This window comes from Epinephelus moara, chromosome 20, assembly GCF_006386435.1.
Source record: "Epinephelus moara isolate mb chromosome 20, YSFRI_EMoa_1.0, whole genome shotgun sequence".
Classification (NCBI taxonomy): domain Eukaryota; kingdom Metazoa; phylum Chordata; class Actinopteri; order Perciformes; family Serranidae; genus Epinephelus; species Epinephelus moara.
In genome coordinates, this window is record NC_065525.1 from 6,620,589 (window position 1) to 6,640,988 (window position 20,400).

Genomic DNA, 20,400 nt, shown 5'->3' on the forward strand with positions numbered 1-20,400 from the left:
GCTGTGCATGAAGTGGTCTCTCTAAATACTGGATCAGTTTTAAAAATTGTTGTCTCTACTAGTCATTTAGACACAAAACCATGGGAAGATAGGGTTCAGGTTGAAAAATACTGAAGTTTCCCTTTTATATTAATCTGTCAAAGATGTTTACTTTATGTTGCGTGTAAAGTTAAAATAGAGGGTCTTCAAAACAACTGATTATACATTTTATATTTAAAAAGCTAATTGGTTGTTGTACTAGTTATACTTGTCAAAATGACACAAAAAAAGTCTACAGAATGACCACTGAAACAACAAACTACTAACTTAATTCAGCTGTAGTGAAACCACACTCAGCACCCTTGTTATTCTCTGTCAACAGGAAGCCTGCGTGTTTTATGAGGAGTCAGGACCAAAGTTTATATTACACTGAGCATCAATAAATCTGTCACTGATAATAAACCTGATTGTAAAACTGTCTATCTGCTATGTGATGATGAGACAATGGATCTTTTATTGTGTAATTGTGCTTTAGTTGAGCATGTGAAAATCACACGTCACAGAGATATGTTACCTAACACACCATATACCTGCAATTATAGCAACCTTTTACTCAGAATCATTAAGTACATTTCAGTACCTTTACAGTTGTCAAGTTTTCTATAAATTGTAATGCTAAACAGAAAGACATTGTTATAGACTACTACTTTTCTAATGTTCCATAGGAGTGCATTGTGTTGTACTGTGTTGTACTCACTGTGTGAAAATGTATGACCACCGAGCCCTCACAAAGTCCCATGCCAGAGGCTGACCAACCACATTGTTGGCAATGTAGACAATGGTGGAGGTTGCATCCTGCTTTCGGATCATGTCTGGGTTCAGAGTATACTCCAGGTACCTGAAATGGCACAAGCAGAACAGCAGGCAGAGTATTTGTGTACTGGTCAGTAACTGTCAGTTATGTGCTGTAGCACACTGTATAACATATTAACAAGACTGTGTGAGAGCAGACCTGTTGAGCAGCCAGGGCTGCTTGGTGCAGGCCAGGGCAGAGCGGAGTTTTTCAGCTTCAGTAGCAATGGTGGCATTCTCAAACTTTGACCAAGCAAACTCCCACTCTTTAGCGCCACCTGCTGCGATGGCATTACAGTACACAGTGGAGCGCAGGTTGGGGTTGATCCTGAAGCAAAAGGACATCTTTAAAGTTCAGCAAACTATAGATGATGGACAGATGGTTGCACTTAAAGTTCAATAAAGAGTAAATGAAACAGTGGAAGGGTAATATGAGTTACATCTTGGGGTATATACACTCACTGGTTTTCATCAGTGTCCATCCATTGTTTGAACCATGTCTTGGTCAGATTTTGGCATTCCTCATGGCCTGTTCTGCAAGCCAGGCTGATAGCATTCACCTGATTATACCTGGAGGAAGGAGAAAAAGGAAGGAGATGGTGCATTAACAGTAACAGGTGAAAGAAAGAAAACATGAAGAGTGTGCTTGAGGACAGAGGAAATAGACCTAAATGAAACAAGTGTTTGTGCATTTCTCTAGAGGGAACAAGAATACAATGTGGGTAGTCTCTATCATTAGAACCTAAGTAGCGTTTAGTCTAAAATACAGTTTCATCTTGAGAGGGATAATCTGAGTAGCACCTGTTTGGCTTTGCCTCTTTACAGTTAGCATTATGTTTTCCAGCAACAAACGGCACCATACATAACATCAATACACTGGGTTCTGTGCTTGACAGCAATAGGGTGCTTCAGGAATGACATTTTTCTGTAGGCTGATGTGGAAGTTAGCATCACCTTGGTGTCCTTGCCAAAAAGCCTATGACATGTTTCCCAATGGATTTTAGATCATTGCAGAAAATAAGCCCTGTGGCAAACAAACATTTATGTTACTTACAATTTTGTTTTGCAATATAATTTTCACAAATGAAAACCTCTTTTGTTATTTTTGAAGCCTAAATGCAATAGCCATATGTAAAAACCTAACGTTAGTCTATCAGTTGTGCTGTGGGGGCGACTTAACATCGCCCCCACAGCACAACTGTAAATAAAGTTGTGTTCTGCCACTTGTTAGCAGCCACCTATTTTATGACAGATAAAAGCTTCAAAGTTCCCGAGTGGGGTATCTACTGATGTATTTTATGCCATAGAGACGAAAGTCTCTCCAGCTTGCGCTAACCACAGACTTAATTTTAGGCATCTAACCAAAAACCCATTAAAAAAATCCATTGACTTTGAGACGAGGGAGCCACAAGTGATAAAATGCTAACTAATTTCTGGGTTTTAGGACTAATTCCTGGGGCACTCTAAGGGATGACAGGACTATAAAGTGTGGTCACCTCTGTTAAGGCCTTTTTCGTTGTAATATTAACATTGACTAATAAAAGCAAACACTAGCCACTGTAAGCTAGCAAGGTTATAGAATGTTTACAGCTAGACAGCGATTCATGGCCAAACAAAAGCTCCCACAATGGGCTAATGTTACTACAGTCACTACAAGTTGGAAATTCATAGGTAAACAAAACTGACTCAATGTAACAGGGGCAACAGAGCTGACCTATTCCTAGTCATAAATAAATAATTAAAAACAACATAACTGTAAATGTGAGATAAACTACAGCTTTGGTTGCCCAAGAGCTTAAGACCTTCAGTACAAAAAAGATTTGTCACATCTAAAAGTAATTATTTCATAAGGAAAATATTTGATGCATTATTTGAATAGTGTGTTAAATTATGACAACTGCAAACTCAAAAAAACAAAACAGTACTAACAGTGGGTACACTTCCTTATACAGTGTAACAAAGGACCCTGTTTCCTAGAGGCTACTGCTAAAATGATCCCAACGGTGGACTTTACAACTAGTCAAGCTGCGTAACTGCTTGGGACACCAAACTAAAGCTGCCCATTGTTGACTTATAATGGGTCAGAGAGGATCCTAATTTTGAGGTGTTTTGGGGAGATGAAACTTATTACTCATAATGTAGTTAAAGGGTAACACTGGTGTTTTTCATCTTGGACCCTATTTTCACGTTATTTATGTCTAAGTAACTGATGGTAACATTTTTTTTTAAATTGGTCCAGTATTGAACAAGAGAACTGCATTCAGGGCAAGTTTGCACTGACAATTTCCATCCACTACATTATTATTCTTAGTGTCTGACAACATAATGGAAAGGATCAATACAGAGATAGACCTCTTTGTTAAAGAGTAAGATCCTTATTTTTTAACCAGAAACAGCCATGAAATCGCCATCGCCAAACCACAACTCCATTCAAATATATTGTAATATAATTATCATAAAATGCACATCAGTGGGTGCGGTTACATGATGGCTTCTCATTCAGAATGAAATAAATCTGAATGAAATCATTCGTAATTAAAGTCTTTCCAGGTAGTTTACATGGGAAGTATTCATTCCGAATGAGGGTTTACACGGGAGATCAGTTTAATCGCCTTTATTCGGGTCTGCGCAAGGTTTGGGGCAGGGAAGGTTTCTGATTGGATAGGGGGCGGGGCAGATGTTACGTGTTTACGTTTACCGCAAGAAAACCCTGTATACCTCGTTCCGGATAACAAGATGCTTGACGACGCCGTTCTTGGTGCCTTTTTCGGGCTTGTTTTGCATATATTCTTGAAGCAGCAGTACGACAACAACCTTGTTCTGTTAATGTTTCATCTGTTGAGGAGAAGAAGGGAGGTAGAAGGTCGAAGAAGAGAGATAGACGACCGCTCAGGACCATCTCTTGTTTTTAGAAGCTGCCTTCTTGTCGCGCGCACGCTATATACGTCATCGCATCACAAGGGCAAGGAAACGAGCATGCGCAGAAAGACCGGAATGAACTTAAAGAGGAATGAGTGTATACAAGTGCGAGAAATTATTTCATTCGGAATTAGAAACGGAATATTCCAGCCCCTTACATCGGAATGAATTTTCAATCGCATTGGCCATTTTCATTCCGAATTAGGTGTTTACAAGATCACTTTTAATAGGAATGAACTTTAATTCCGAATGAAAAGGGAATTAAACTGTCCATGTAAACGCACTCAGTGTCACTTCATCAACAGAAACAAAATAAAACTTAGAAAAGACATCTTGGTTCATCTTTCCACAGTTCCAATAGTCACCAACTCTGGTTTGGTTAAAATGATCCCTTAATTCACCCAGTTAGACATGAACATGCTGGCTCTATACGAGTTAGAATAACTGCATCAAGGTTGACAAATGCTGGTTACCCTTTAAGGTCTTATTAAGGTTTTCTTTAAATGATCATTGGTATGCTAACATTTGTTTTACACTAAAATATACTCATAATCCTGTTAAATTTTATTCTTGAAAACAAGAAGAGGCAGAACCAACTGTTGAAACAGATAACCTGTTTATAAAGTGTTGTTCTGTTCTTTAATGTTCAACTTTCTTTATCTGCAAGTTCCATATTTTGTTATTGCCTCTCTTAAAAAGAATAATGTCAGGAGAAGTAGATGCCCACACATTTCTCTATACTCACTGGTCCATGTGTCCATCAGGTACTTTGCTCCAGCTATCAGTCATATTCTCATAGTATTCAAACAGAGGGGTGACCTGTTTCCTCAGGTAAGTCTAAAAACAAGCCAGACAGAGATAAGGAAATATGATAATCCATGAAGATTAGAATCATAAAAGTAACTTGTGTTTTAGCTCTTTTGATTTTTATGCTGATATGTTTGGCTGAAAGAAATCACACCTGCATGGGACCATAAACCTCGCTGCGGTCAAACATGAGGTAGAAGAAGTCCAGGTTGGTGAGCGCTGACTCCCAGGGCATATATTCCTTCTCCTCATTCAAATACTTGGTGGTATCAAGGGCCAATTCTGTACGGATGACCTTTGCTCTTTGGGGTTACAAGGTTGTGAAAATGAATGGTATTTCCAGATTTTATTACATCTTGATCATCGTTTAGTCCAATAGTCTTAATAGTCTTAAGTTCTTTACTCTTTAATGTCATCATCTTTATATGATACTCTATTAGCAGGACTTACCTGGCCATGTTAAAGGCATCATCCACCAACTGAGCTCTGTTGATTACTGGAATAAGCTTGAAAAACAAGAGCAATATCCCTGTCACTACTACTACAACAACAACTCAGGTCAAAAAGCACATTCATAATTAGTTTTGAAAAGTAGAGATCACGCATTATTCTACATTAAAATATACCTCATGATTGGTCATCAGAACATTTAGAAGTTTGTCCCAGTTGCCCTGGTCATAGTTGACTCTGTAGTACCCCACCACGTCGAGGTTGGCCAGTACCCACTCAGCTCCTGTTGTCTTCATCTCATTAATTGGGGCTACAGAAAAAAGGAAGATCCGAGTTAATGATTATTGTCATGCATGAGACCAGAAAGTGTAAGATACTGAATTTTACTTGTCTAACATTGTCAGTGTTTGCTTGTTATTTTTGTTCTGTGGGGTGATTTTCTGCAAACTCAGCCAATGAACTCTAAAGTATTTGATATCTGAGCTTTCTTCTAAGATGTGAATCAGACTGCCAGACTTTGCAAGTCAATAAGTGCTTTCAGATGCAGTAATGAGGAGACTGTCCTCAACAGTCCATTTTTTTTCATCTGTAATTGTCACACATCTAGAAATAAATACGACTTCACTTTGTGTCAATCACGTTTGCACACTGAGTCCGAAACTTTCGTCTGTCATTAAAATTCTCTGAACAGGTTTGATTTTCTGCAGTTTTCACATCCATCAGAAGGCTTTAAAGAGCTGTTATACCAAGAATCAGTTAAGTATATGTGGCAGTGGGACACAGCTGCAACAAGGAACAGGGTCCACAGAAACATTTCATAACTCAGATAGCTCACTTTTAACGGGTCAGATAGCAATATTCCTGTGGATAATTATGACGAGGAGGAGGATGTGGACTGCACACAGAATGTGGAGGACTAAGAGGTGGGAAGGCTCTGCCCCTTTTTACGGCTGCGGTGCCACATGAAAGACTTGGTGACAACCAGATAGGCAACTCCAGTGGAGAGAGGCAAAGGAGGAAATGTGTCTTTCAATTTTGTCACATATTGCTAATTTTCACAACAAATAGAACAGTAAAAAGCATTGGAGTCTGTGCACGGTTTCTGTGAATAACGATTTTTTTCAGATGACGGATTTAAAAAATGCATCTGAAAAAACTGACTCAGTGGAAACTTCAGTACAAGAGGGAAAAGGAGAGAGACTGGAGGAAGATAAAGACTTGAGGCACACAAAGGATCTTATCTTATCACTGGAAGTCCTCCTAAATGTCACTAAAGGTTTTGAAAGGAACAGTTCACTTTAAAGAGCTATTCATTAATAGTTTAATCTTCAGAGCAATTCACACAGCAGCTAAGAACAACTTTTAAAAAGGAACAAAGAGAACTCGGCACCATTAGGTACAACCCACTCCTGTAGATTCATACTCCACAACATCAGGAGTATACACCCATTTCTCACCCAGGAGGAGGCCTAAGTTCTAGTCGAGGCTCTTGTCGTTTCATGTCTAGACTACTGGAACTCACTCCTAGCTGCTGTGCCTGCATGTTCTCCTGCACTACCTCGCTCCTCCGCCCCTTAACTGACTCCTGGTGGCTGCTCAAATCCTGACAATGGTTATCTTTTGGCTTTTAAAGTAATATCTGTCTGTGATTCTGTACTAGTATAAAGTTATTCATTTAGTTTGAGAAGTGGGCAGTGGGAATGACTGGGGCTTGGGATGGAGGTTCTACTTCATTCTAGGTCATTTTTTGGGGCAGTGAACATAATTAAAATTCAAATTGTGAAATATGAATGTGAACTAGTTCATTTTAATTGTTGTGAACTGAACTTTTAGCCAGCTCTTGTGAAGTGTAAACTTCCTAACACAGGTCAAAGAATACTTACTTGGCCCGCCCACTCTTTTTCACAGGGTATTTTTCTCATCTACAGTATGCTTTCAAGCTTTGTTTAGGCTTGGTCAGGTAATGTAGGTAGTTCTTTTATTTTTTAAAGTTTTATTTTTCTACTGTTATATTACATTATTTTGACTTGATTAATTCAGTCATATCCTATAAAAAACATGTTTCTTTCTTAACTGCTAGCGGCAAGGACGCGTGCAATTAATTTAAATAAATCTGACTTACCTTGATCATTAACAAAGGCCTGCTTGAATATGTATCTACTGCCAAAAATGTTAAATCTTCACTTACTAAACTGTCAGTCTGTTGTTATTTCATTTATCAGCACTAAATCACCACGTTATTGTTGGTGTCTGTACATCCTACCTGATTTACTCTCCAGCCATTTCAGTTCCTGGATGTCTTTAGTCTTCATCCACTGGATTGGAACAATCCATTGATATCTGTAGGATAAACAACTGTATCATTACATTTATGTATAGTTTAATCTTTGTTGTTTTGTCAAGAACTGGGAAAGGGAGGCTGTATCACCTATATCACCATGACATTTAAGTAAAAGTGAATAAAAATAAAGTTGCAGCAGCATCATTTTAGTAGTGGTAGTAGTGAAGATAGTAGTATTACTATTAAAGCAGTGGTAATAACAGTGTACTAGCATAAGCACGATTACCAGCAAAAATAGTAAAATGAATGAATGAAAGGCTGTGTACACACTTAAAGGGAGAATCAGTAGTGACTTCAGAGTCTGGATCCAACAGAAAGTGCTCCTGGGATACAGCCCCAGTCGTGGTATTTATAGTAACCACAGGAAAGCCCATCTGCAACACCCAGGTGTTCATGATGTTATGGACACTGTCAGGAAGGCTAGTTTTATTAGCCACAACAGCCTGTGAAAGCAGACAAACATGGAAAAAATTGATGTAATGGTCAAGAGTCGGTTGGCACATACAAGAGATCCTTTTGAATAAAGCACTAGCTAAATGCTCAGATCTATAGAGCCATACCATTTGCAGATGATCCCATAGGTCTGTGTAGACTGTGTTCCCAAACGCGAATTCAGCCAGGTAGGTCTGCAGGGTAGGGAGAAAACAAAGAGATAAATTAGTCATTTTGCTTTGCAGGTGTTGAGACTTCACCTTAAAGACACTTAACAATCATTCCAAAGCCCCCTTACTCCACGCAAATCAGGTAAATATTGTGGGGTCGGCCCACTGGTCCGACAGCCCATTATTCCGACAACCCATTGGTCCGACATCCCATTGTTCCGACCATATTAAACCCATTGTTCCGAAGTCCCATTGTTCCGAAATCATCATGATGCCCTGTGGTTAAGGTTTGGTTAGGTTTAGGCACAAAAAACACTTGGTTAGGGTCAGGAAAAGATCATGGTGTGAGTTAAAATGAAAAAGTGGCAAACACATAAGCCGTGAGCCTGCTTCGCCTCAAGCCTTTCCCAGCTGACCCAGAGCCGCCTGCTTCGCCTCAAGCCTTTCCCAGCTGACCCAGAGCCGGTCGCGGTACACCATCAAGGCAGAAATATGCCCGCCAGGAGCCGTTCAGCACCGCGGAAAGCTCCCCACACAACCCGGAACCCAGATTTAATAACAGGAGGTTATGGTGTTTCACTCTCTTCTCTCTATGACACCACGGGACGTCGGACTAATGGGATGTTGGACCAATGGGCTGTCGGACCAATGACATGGACCCAATATTGTATGTCTCCAGGCAGTTCTTACCCTGAGTCCCATTGTGAAGACTTCTTCAGTAAGAAAATTTGACAACATCCTCAGCACAGACGCTCCCTGTGAATGAGGAAACAAATTTGAAATGTTACCGCCTTGCAGTTGTATGCTTCTGCAAACTCGTCAAGTTGCAAAAACATGGATGCATCACACATATCTTGTCCCCAGAAGCACAGATGATCTGTACAATCAGCCCAGTTTCAAGCTGCGCACCCAAGACTAGTGTCACCATTAGTGTCACACAACAAAGTTGACATTTCACCTTTTGGATATAAACTGTCATCACTTCCTCATTTTATCCTACTAGACTTTTCTGTGAAATTTTGTGAACTCCTGAGTTACGGTGAACAACATGTTTTGTGAGTGATGTCACAGTGACCTTGACCTTGACCTTTAACCACCAAAATCTAATCAGTTCATCGTTGAGTCTGAGTGGATGTTTGTGCCAGATTTGAAGAATGAGATAGCTGGATGCAAGGTCACAGTGACCTAGACAGATGGATGCAAGGTCACAGTGACCTTGACCACCAAAATCCAATCAGTTCATCTTTGTGTCCAAGTGGAAATTTGTGCTACATTGCAAAAAATTCCCTCAAGGTGTTCTTGAGATGTCGCGTTCACAAGAATGAGACAAATAAGGTCACAGTAACTTGACCTATGACCACCAAAAACTGACCAGATTCATCGTTAAGTCCAAGTGGACATTTGTGCCAAATTTGAAGAAATTCCCTCATGGTATTTTTGAGATATGGCGTTCATGGATGGACAGACGGAAAAATGGTCGTCGAATAATACTAGTCTTTGGACACTGAGTGGACATCACAGTGTGGCTGGCTGATCACAACCATATCACAGCCCAAAAATTATCAATACAATTTTGATGTATTAAAAACAAACACACATTTGTTTTTTTTCATAGCAATAATATGATCAGTATTTTCTTATTTGTTAAAGAGGGTCTGAATGGACCATTACTGGACGTGGAAACAATGTCACAACGTTGCAGTTTTTGGCGTCCGACTGGGACCATTTTGTTCAGTGACACAATGTCACCACGTTTGCTGGGACATTGTGGCAAAATCTTACATATTTGAGGAAAAAAAGCAAACAGATTTCTATGGAAGAGAAGCTAAATCCATAACCGTGGGTGGATTGATTTTAGAATCAGAGATGGGTAGAGTATTCTGCTGCTGTTTAGGTCCAAGAGTTTTAGGTTACCTTGCTGTACGAGATAGCATCAAACAGCTCACTGATCTGTGCTGGTGTCTTTATGTCCTCTTCTTTAGAGGATAGAGGGTGAGAAGAGGCCAGGGCATCAACAGCGAACACCCTGTGGACATCACCGAGCACGATGAGGTCTTTCTATTATGACAAAAATAACACAGCATGGTCAAAACTCTACTAATCAATGTCACTATCATCCATCACAGTCATTATTGAGGTCATGAGTTGGGAGGGAAATCCTTACCACATTCCAGTTAGGTTCAGCGTGATCTGCTCCCAGGTACTCAACATAAGATGCAAAGCCTTCATTCAGCCACAAGTCATTCCACCACCTCAGGGTCACCAGATTACCAAACCACTAAAGGGACAGCCCATAAAAAACAGTGTGAATGCTATGTCAAGAAACAGTTAAAATAACAGACATGCAATAGATGCCATGTGCACAGACTAACCAACACAACGGAGTAACGTAACAGATAATACAAATTACTAAGATTATACATAGAGTATAACTGACGTCCAAAAAACAAGGAATTGAGACTTGGCTTAAACTTTACAGCATACCAATACGTCCTCTAATTAACATGCAGTTTACATACAAAGTTGGCTAGAGCTGTCCTCAAGGCCTTAAAATTGACTTCAGACTTGCTTTGGCAATATCTAAGACTTGACTTATTCTTGCCCTTAAGAATTGAGATTTGAAACCTGCTTCTATGAGACTTGTCATAGAATGTAATCTGCCTCTGTAGGACTTGAAACTTTGACTTGAGATTTGACTTGGACTTCTCCTCAAGGCCATAGTTTTGACTTGTTTCTTGTTTTGGCAAGACCTGTGGCTTGACTTAGACTTGCCAGCCAGAATTTGAGATTTCACTTGAGATTTGATGTGACGAGTTGTGACTGGAATTGGAATTGCCTTTAAGGACTAGAGACTTGATTGAAACATGCTTTGACATGACATAAGATTCAGCTTGGACTTGCTCTCATGGAATTATGTTGATTGGCTCAATGATCTACTCAGACTTAAAAAGGGATCTTTGCAAGTCTCTCTTTAAATGTTACACAAAATCACTCCACCTTTTTTTCTTCAATTTCAAATTATTTTTTTCAAAACGATTAAAAATGAATCACAATCCATTAGAAGTTAAAATAGCAACCACTACATAGACATTGAGACATGACACTGTTTGCTGTGTTCAAATCTAACCATGTGAGCCAGTTCATGAGCGATGATGGTAGCAATCCTCTGTTTGTTGGAGTTGGAGGAGAATGCTTCATCGTAGAGCAGTGCTGTCTCTCTGTATGTGATCAGACCCCAGTTCTCCATGGCTCCAGCATTAAAGTCTGGTAGAGCTATCTGATCTGCATTATGAAAGATATTATTTGTGGTTAAATACCTGTGATGTTACTACTGCTTGTAAGTTAAACATGTTAAACAAGTTCTAACTGTACCAATGTTGAAACATGATGAGGAGGGAGGATGACCCAGAGTTAGAAATGTGTAACAGTGTAACAAAATGTACTGTATGTGCTGGCCAACAAAGACTGGATGACATCAAATAACAACTATCATGAAAGACTGTAAAACAATCAAGTTATCATGTTTTATCTGTTAATAACTGATAAACTACGTGATCGTGACTCGTGATCCTGTCATAAAATGTCAAAGAAAAGATACAAGCATCAAGCAGTACTTAAAAAGATAACACTTGCATAAATAAAAAAAAAGAAGAGAATGAAGGATGAACTTTATATATGGTGTTCAAGATGACTGGCACTGTCATGCCTCTTGCAGCAAACCGGGCTAGCTAGTCAACTTATTATTTATTTTGGGTACACTTGAAGACATTAATGGATGCAGACTGTTTGTGTGGCAGATGGGCCACAGAATGTATTTTTTTACTGGCTACATCTGCAGCACACATTACTGCGTAGGGCCGTCTGAGTCTAGGCTATTGTCATGCACTATTTGTATGTTTTCTCACGAAAAGTAATACACCAAAATTTGTATATATCTCACATAATCATGAGCCAGTAATTTGTGTCTCATGTGTCTCATGATTATGTGTTAATTATTTGTGTAAGCGGTCCCAAAAGGAAACAGGTTGGGGTGATGGATGGGTCACAAAACACAGGACTTTCTCTCAGGAGATGGGTGTTAGGAACCATGTAAGTTATGAGTCATTTTAAAGTACGTCTTCAACATGTTTCTTTCCCGAAACCTTACCTAACCACAGTTACTTTACTTGCCTAAACCTAAAGATGCTATACCATGTGTCTTTTCCTAAATCTAACCACATTGCAATATGTTAAGTATGTAACTTAATGTTATGTTCGTAACATCATTTGTGGAACACCAATTCGTGGGATATCATACAAACCTTTGTATAAGTATATGTTAGCGGGTCACAGGCAAAACATAACATGAGCTTTTGTTTTAGGATTGTGTGGGATCAGTTTTTGGACCCAGCAAAGTGTTTGTGTTAAATTAGTAAGTTAATATCTACAGACTATAGTGGGCTATGTAAATCGAAACTCTGCTGATTTTCAACCAGTTCTGTGTCACTGAAGTGTGGGCAGTGTGTACTAATTAGTAGCGTTTGGCTTTCCCTTGTGCTGCAGATGCCCGGAGCTCCTCATTCACTGGAGGTCTGCCAGGTGACACTGAACCCAGCAGGCTTTTGCTGGAGGATGGGCACAGACCACCGGGTGCTACAGTGTGGCTAGCTTACTTATAAATATTAATTGACAGGACTTAATATATCATTAACTTGTTGGTACTGCAGAAACTAGCAGACAAACAAGTTACCCATATCAACTGTTTGCAATCGTCAGCTAAATTCCAGTTAACGTTAGATTCATATTCATTCATATTTACTCAGGGAGTTATAGAAAAATTTTCCACCTTATAGCCTAGGTTAGAGTGACAGCTATTGCTTTCCATGCTAATGTCCATGATATTGCTTTGACGCATACGCTAAAACGACAATCCGGTTACCATGGATTATGTCGCATTTTTATCCACACCCCCATTCTCTGAGTAAGAACGGTAACAGGTAACAGTAAAACAGTAAAACAGGAAGTAACACTGGCTTTAATACAGCAGCAGCAGCAGCAGCAAAAAGTATACATGTAACAAATTTGATAGCATACTTTAAACAAAGATGAATGCAAAAACGATATGAAAATAAAGTATTGCATCAGATCATAATGTGTGGTGAACTTACCAGACTTGGGCAGAGGGTAGCTGTAATTGTAATACTCCTCAAAGAACTTAAGGATTGGTCCAGTTTTGTTAAGGGCGTACTCTCCTTGACCAGCATTAATAGCCGACTTCCGGGCGAAGATACGGATCTAAACCCACACCACACAATACACACAAAAAAAACACATTACTCAGTTTCCCTATGCACGATGCTGTTAGCTTGAATATCATTGTCAGTAAACCATGAAAGCTCTTTGGTTTTAAACTGATATAATCTCATTAACTGCATAATTGAATAATGCTACCATGTGTTGATCTTTTATTCAATTTATCATGTTTAAAATTTCTCTGATGGCATGAGTTCTGTTTTTAGAGTAATGACAGAATCCAGTTGACAAATCCAGTTGGAAAATGACTGAGCTGTTTGTTAGGAGTGTGGATACTTATTCCCAACAGGAATAGGTATAGGTAAGATGATTAAAAGTTAAGTTGCAAAACTCAATTATAACCTGCCATTGTACCAAAACTGGGGTGTGTAAGCTCTGATCTTGGGATGCTCTTGAATGTTATTAATTAAGGGAGAGCAACTATTACAGAAGTGAGCAACATATACAATTTATTTTCCAGTTAAATCACAAATCTCAAATCTATAAGAATCTTGGTAGTCAATTAGGAACAAATACTTTGTTCCACATCATTATACAACAATATTTGTAGGCTAGCCTTATTTTCCTTGCCCAGTTACCTATTTAAAGACAATATATAATCCATTCAGTAAAATTTAAAGTAAAAGTTGCTGATCTAATAGCAGAGGTGGGATCAAGCCATTGTTGTGCAAGTCACAAGTAAGTCTAAAGTCTTAGCACTCAAGTCCCAAGTCAAGACTAACAATATTCGAGTCAAGTTCCAAGTCCTAAACTTTGAGTTTTGAGTCCTAAACAAGTCATAATGCACTCCTCACCATTGTGGGGCCATTTCAACAACAGAGTAATGGTATATTAAGTTATAAAAATCTTGAATGTTTTTTTTTAAAGTCTGTACTTACTTGCTAAAACAAGTTTTTTGGAAGTAGTTGTGTCTCTGTCTGTAATTGTGAGCCCACACATTTTGCATACTATATTTAATTTTTTGATGACCACCCATAGTTTTTGTACATGAACAAAAATAAAAAAAAATTCAACTTGTGCTAAAAGTAACATAACATTAGTTCTTCATGGTTCTCTCCTGCAACCTGATTGGATGCTGTTGAATTGGTTCAAAGAAAGTGGATCTGGAGAATTAAGTGTCGCCTTGCTGGGACTAGCATTAATGTTAGTGAATTCAGGAGATGAAGGGAAGTTAGTTGAATCGTGGCACACTTTTTAAATAACATGCGTTTTAATCTTTGGGCTTGGGGGAGATATCAAGTCAAAAGACTGCAGTCCAAGTGAAGTCATGAGTCATTGGTGTTAAAGTTCAAGTCAAGCTGTAAGTCATTTTAAATACCCGTCTATACCATGTGTATGATTGAAAAACTCCTATGATTCGGGTGCCCCCTAGTAGAATTTTTAAAAGCCACAAATGCACACCTCTAAGTTTCCTGGAAATAAAAACTCCATTCATGAAAGACTGACAAAAACTCTTTGGGAGTCACTTACCAAAACATCATTAATGGTGTTATTGATGTAGGCAAAGTCACTGACAATGAATGCCAACAGGTAGGTGGACATCTTCTCAGTTGGCTTAAAAACTGTTGTCTGGATATCATTTTCAGTGCTTGATTCTGTGGAAAATAAATTTAAAATAATAATAATAATTAACAGTCTGAGATCACCCTCAAATTATGTTACATCCAGTTGTAAAACAAAATGACCAGCATTGTCCTCCCCATATACCCCTTTGATTTGGTCTGAAACTGTTAAAATTATCCATCAAAATATTGTAGTGCAACTGACCTTTTACCTCGCCATTGGACAAGGCTACAGTTCCACTGTCGTGCTTCAGCGTGATGTGGAAAATAGCTTTCATAGCAGGCTCATCAAAACAGGGGAAAGCCTTCCTGGCATCTGTCGGCTGCATCTGAGTAGTGGCAACAACCCTGTCAGAAGATACACAAATGGAATATACAGGGAGTTTTATGGAGTGCAGGAAGCTTATGTAGAACAACCACCACTCCACCCAGCTTGGTTTTGGCAAGGTGCTGCAAACATCAGTAAGTCCAAACTGGTAGAAAAGATTTCTGCACACTTAGATCTATGCAGTGTTTCACCTAATCAGAGCATACATATGAAAGTGTGCGGTTATGTTTAGCCTACATTGGCCCAAAGACTAGAAGTAGGGAGGAAACTGCTAGCACGATCAAAAGTGAAAAAAAAAATACACATACTAGCACACTACCTTGTTGATAAATTAACTCCATGATTTTTTGGGGGTTCACACTGGAAGTGAACAGTGTGCTCCCAGGTGAAAGTCCGATGTTTTTTTGACCAACCCACCCTTGTACACTGCAGTAGTTGCCGGCGGTGTCAGAAATAGCCACGGCCCTGTGTGTATCGTGCTGTCATGAAGAGTGTCTATGTTGGTGTCTGAAGCTGACACCTACTGGCAAAGCGGTTGTATATGAAAAGCTTGATGGGTGCCTGTGGCATCAGAAATAGCAGCCTTCCATGGCGTATAATTCCGCTGCAAAAGGTGATGCAGAAATCACTGACAAAGCGGCAGTATTTAATGTATTTTGCTAAAAACGAGAAATCTTGGAAGATAAGATGGGTAAAGTGACAGTGTGTGTCAGACTTGGTTCTGTTTGTTTAAATCACTTTTTTTTTTTTCAAAAAGGAGGGTTCACACTGTACATCACTGTACTATGCAATGTTTCTGTGTTGTGTAGAGTGTACTGACTGTCATATCATAATGTCAGTAAATACGTCAGTAAATACGGACTTTGCTCATCAAGTGTGAATGTGTCACAGGAAACACAGACATTGGAGGATAATCTCTAAATCACATGAGGTCCCAAGGGAATACTGGTTCAGTGCAAGTAGGACTTTAAAAATAGAAATGTTATAACATTAATGCTATTTTATGACCAGTTAATGCTAAACATTGAAGCCATTTCTCAACCAATAACTTTTAAGCAGAGCGGATGCATGAGTCTTAAAAGGAACCAACCATGCACCTGAACAAAATCCAGGTAAAGTGTTGACTACTTTGCGAGCTAACAAGATAAAACATGTCAGTAAAACAGTTTTGCACTTGTTTTTTTAGCTAGACTTAAGATAGTAAAGAAGACTAAATTAATGAAATTAGATCTAGTGTAGCTCTAGATAAGCTGTGAGGCTACTCCTTTAAAATAGCAAATGTGTTGCGTTAGAACTTATTTGGAACTTCTCATATTGTTGGCCACTGCATTTTCTGAATCTTATGGGACTCACTTTTTTTCAAATTATATATGTATATTAATTACACCAAATACACATACTTTTTCTTTCCGTCCTCTATGTATTCGCTCCTGTAGAATCCTCCCAGGTCATCAGCCAGCTCTCCAGTAAATTCAGTGTACAGGTGGTACTTTTGGTCCTTTTTCAGTTTACCATCCAGATGTATGACCAAGTACTGAGTCACAGTCTGGAGCCAGGAAGACTTGATTGAGGGGGCTTTGGCCCCACTGACTGAGGTGAGCTTGATGTCATTCTCAAAGTTGGTGTAGTTCAGCTTATTGGAGTGGATAAGAATCAGATCTGTCTCCTCAGCACACGTGAACTCCACACTGGACTGACCTAAAACAAAATGAAATGAACTGTGATCAGCAGTATTGAGAAACTTCAGTTCTACCCAACTCCAATCCATTTGCTTAGATTCAAATTTTCTGACTCCAGTAATTGACAAAGATGGTAGAAATTGGAAACCTGAATCCAACCTTTAAATCAGGACTCTTCAACTATTTTCAGGCCAAGGACACTTTAGCTGAAAGAGAGACGGAGCAGGGACCTCTTGCTACGTATATTGTATAAAATTGAGTTCCAACTGAGATAATTCTCTGAATGTGTTTGGGTCTTTTCTTGTTTGCGCTTGCCTGTAGCTTCTAAGTATAAAGCAGTAGTAGCATGGCTTGGTCCATTAGCCTCCCCCTCTGCTCTTTCGCTGGTGGTTTTTGAGGTGGATGATGTGTCAGAGTCTCTTGTTCAAAAAGTTACATAACTATCCATTGTGGCTCAAAAGAGTGTCTGTACACTTGGAATAATATTACAGTTAATTGGCCAATATGTTTCAAAACTGTAAGCTAACTAGTAAACCTCGCCGTTATGGATAGAAGCTGCACAATGTTTAGACGTTAACTAGCTTACATGACTGCACGAGGTTTCAAGGGAATCAGTTAGCCTGTCACTTATATTGTGTACTGTAAATGAAATGTTTTTGTTTCTATTGTTATTTCTTATCAATATGCTGGTTTATCTCTATTTATAAATATGTTGAATTCATGTTAACGTGTATTTTAAGACATATTTTTATTTTTGAAAAAGAAAAAAGACAAAAACAAAAACAAAACAAACAAACAAAAAACTTAAACCAATCTATCTAATAATACTATTTCAACCCCCCAAAAAGTAACTCTGAGGACACCCCAGGGGTCTCGAACCCCAAGTTGAAGACCCATTCTTTAAATTAGCTGTTCCCAACCTTTTCAGCCCCTGTAACCCATTAAAATGAAGCAATGTCCACTTGCAAACCCTCTGCACTAGTTGCATATGTTAGTGAGTTGTGAGCATTTCAAGCAAATATCAATTTGTTTTCATTGTTTTATTTGAAAATGCTTTCAAGTCCTGAAGAGGTAAAATTATCCAGTGATTCACAAGGAAGAAAACAAATATTAGAGTCTGAAAAAAGGATTCTGTGCAGTAAAAAATGTGACCTCTCCCAATATATAAAGTAATGTATATCAAATCAGAATAAATCACTTATTGTTGCTTTCCAATTGAGCGCTTTGCCTTTTTTTTTAACTGTATGAATAAGGTTTCCTATGTGGGCCGAGACCATTTAAAATGCACAAAGCTAAGAAAAAAAACAAAAACAGGGCTGTTTTTAGGTGTCCATGACAAGCTGATATTTAGGAAAATACATTCTTCACAGGACAGCAATGCTTTGCCAAGTATAGCTGTGAGGTTCTGCACTGAATACACTAAATAAGACTACTAGTAAGTCGTTTGCAACTTCTTCTGAGACGGTTTAATTCACAGACCTGTATGGGTGTTTAAGGCATGGACACAGGACTTTGAAATGCATTTGCAAAGAAATTAAAGGGGAACTATACTCATTTTCACAATTCATACATGTTGCTCTTCTGGTCTAAGATAGTAAAAAATATAAGTAAACATGAACAACTCTCACCTAAAGCCAGAGTGCCAAAACTCATATTTGTGATGTCATAGGGTATAAGGTATGGAGCTGCTCCATAGACAATGCATTGGAAAAGGTGCTCTAGATTTGGGTACAGTTTCTGTTTCAGAACTGAGAACACTAATAAACTCATTTGAGTAAAAAAAAAAAAAATCTGGTATGACAGGCAGAGCTGAAGGTGAGGAGTGAAGCAGACTCATTTTTAGTAAGAAAACCTGCTGCATTGGGCTCAGTTTAAAAGCTAGGACACATTAAACTAGAGGACCTAAGGCATCCATTGGTACCAACCATGTTAAGCTATTTTGTCAGAAAGGGAGCCAGGTAACCCTCTAAAGTCATAATAAGTTTTGGTGAGAGTCCCTGAACAGTCTCAGAATTGCAGTAATTGGGTTTCTGCACACAATTTGACCAACATTAAAGTAGCCCTCAAGAGTGAATGAATAAATGAAGAAAAAAGATGATATGCTCACTCCTGATTTGATGTAATGATTTAATACCTTGTGGTAATTTCTTCAATCAATGTTTGATTTTTACTTTTCTCTAATCATTCATTGGAGGGCTTTTTTCAGCCCAGGACAAACATATGACTACCTCTGCTTTTCAAAATAAGATAATAAGGTCTTAACACAGAGTAGATAAAAAAAATACATGTGGAAATATGATTACTTGGATAGGAATTTGGCCCCCCTCCCCCCTTGGTGTGGATAAGAGGCCCACTTTTGAAAATGTTGTCCCTCTGCCCATATTTCCTAACGACGTTTGAGACTTACTTCTCTGATTTTAGGCTTTGAGGGAGAGTAGCTCATGTTCACAAATATTTATTAAACTTTCCTCTGCCAGGGAAATAACATATTGGAATTATTGATTTAGGTGGTTTTCCCTTTTAAGAAGCCATGGAGTGCTGTGAATTAGGCTGAAAAATTGTAATAAACAAGTCAGGATGCAAATCCAGAATCCCCTCAAGCAGGAGGTGTGTTTTTTTTTCAATAATGCTGTGACTAATCAGCCTTCTATCAGTCATAATCTCCATCTCCTCTTCGTCTCCTTGCCTCCAAACTACTGCTGGTTTTGATCCTTGTCGACCAAAAAGGCTAGATTTAGACCCTGAAAACCAGTTGAATGCAACCACTTTGTATAAAACAAAACAATTTTGCTCCCAAGGATCAGAGATGAGCATTATACTCCTAAAACCTTACCAGTAAAGATGTAGAGTTTAGTTGTCTCATCTGGAGTCAGTCGTGGCCACAGGGTGACATTATAGTGGTCCGGCACCAGGTTCTTGGGCAGTCGATACTGGTCCCAAGGTTCATTTGATGGAGCAGGTGTCGTGACAGGGGGTTTGGTTGTTGTTCCTGGCGAAACCTGATTATTCTTTGCCTTTTCCTGTGAGTAAACAACAGACAGAGCTATGATAGTAGCCAGGGCCCCCGCACCCAGGATGATACCCACTATTCCAACAGCTTTACTGATGAAGAAACCTTTCCCCATGTTGTCTGCCTGTACTGGAGCAACACACTGAGACAGTGCTTACAAGGGAAGGGGAACTTCTATATGTAGCCACGGGCAGCATCTCCCCTCCTACTCACTCCACCAGGTGATACATTAACAATGGGATTGTAAATACCAGCCTCACCTGGTGAAGACATAATTTGCTCTGTCAGATATCCTTATACTGACTTACTATCCAAAATTTTACTGTAATTTTAACTTTTTGAAAATAAAGCCTGGAACACAAATGAACAAGTTGGGTTAAGCAAGGATTTTAAAAGTTAATCAGAAGTTTTTCAAGAATATTTATTAATGTAGTAGCTCTTCCAGGTCATCCAAAATTCACTTTCTACAACTTAATTGTAGCATAGATATAGCCTGGTAGGACCATCCTGATGAGCTAAGCTCAATATTCTGTTTGCTCTCTGTATCAGTCTGGACTCAGTGCCACCGCAAACACTTTC

The 20,400-nt window shown here is 38.9% G+C and overlaps 1 protein-coding gene across 1 annotated transcript in view; it reads right to left on the bottom strand.

Annotated features, from left to right (window-relative positions):
* The window catches only part of LOC126408413 (aminopeptidase N-like), a 29,873-nt gene extending 9,895 nt beyond the window's left edge, over window positions 1-19,978 (bottom strand). Inside the window, exons 1-19 of the mRNA XM_050073944.1 lie at window positions 19,645-19,978; window positions 16,533-16,830; window positions 15,010-15,152; window positions 14,713-14,837; window positions 13,098-13,224; window positions 11,078-11,232; window positions 10,115-10,228; window positions 9,865-10,008; window positions 8,641-8,706; window positions 7,909-7,974; window positions 7,619-7,791; window positions 7,271-7,347; window positions 5,184-5,317; window positions 5,008-5,063; window positions 4,712-4,859; window positions 4,496-4,587; window positions 1,294-1,401; window positions 992-1,159; window positions 737-877 (exon numbers count right to left, since the gene is read on the bottom strand). Of these exons, the coding sequence (XP_049929901.1) occupies window positions 737-877; window positions 992-1,159; window positions 1,294-1,401; window positions 4,496-4,587; window positions 4,712-4,859; window positions 5,008-5,063; window positions 5,184-5,317; window positions 7,271-7,347; window positions 7,619-7,791; window positions 7,909-7,974; window positions 8,641-8,706; window positions 9,865-10,008; window positions 10,115-10,228; window positions 11,078-11,232; window positions 13,098-13,224; window positions 14,713-14,837; window positions 15,010-15,152; window positions 16,533-16,830; window positions 19,645-19,936 (2,627 nt within the window). The 5' untranslated portion in view covers window positions 19,937-19,978. The remainder of the gene's footprint in view (window positions 1-736; window positions 878-991; window positions 1,160-1,293; window positions 1,402-4,495; window positions 4,588-4,711; window positions 4,860-5,007; window positions 5,064-5,183; window positions 5,318-7,270; window positions 7,348-7,618; window positions 7,792-7,908; window positions 7,975-8,640; window positions 8,707-9,864; window positions 10,009-10,114; window positions 10,229-11,077; window positions 11,233-13,097; window positions 13,225-14,712; window positions 14,838-15,009; window positions 15,153-16,532; window positions 16,831-19,644) is intronic.
* Between the last annotated feature and the right edge of the window lie 422 nt (window positions 19,979-20,400).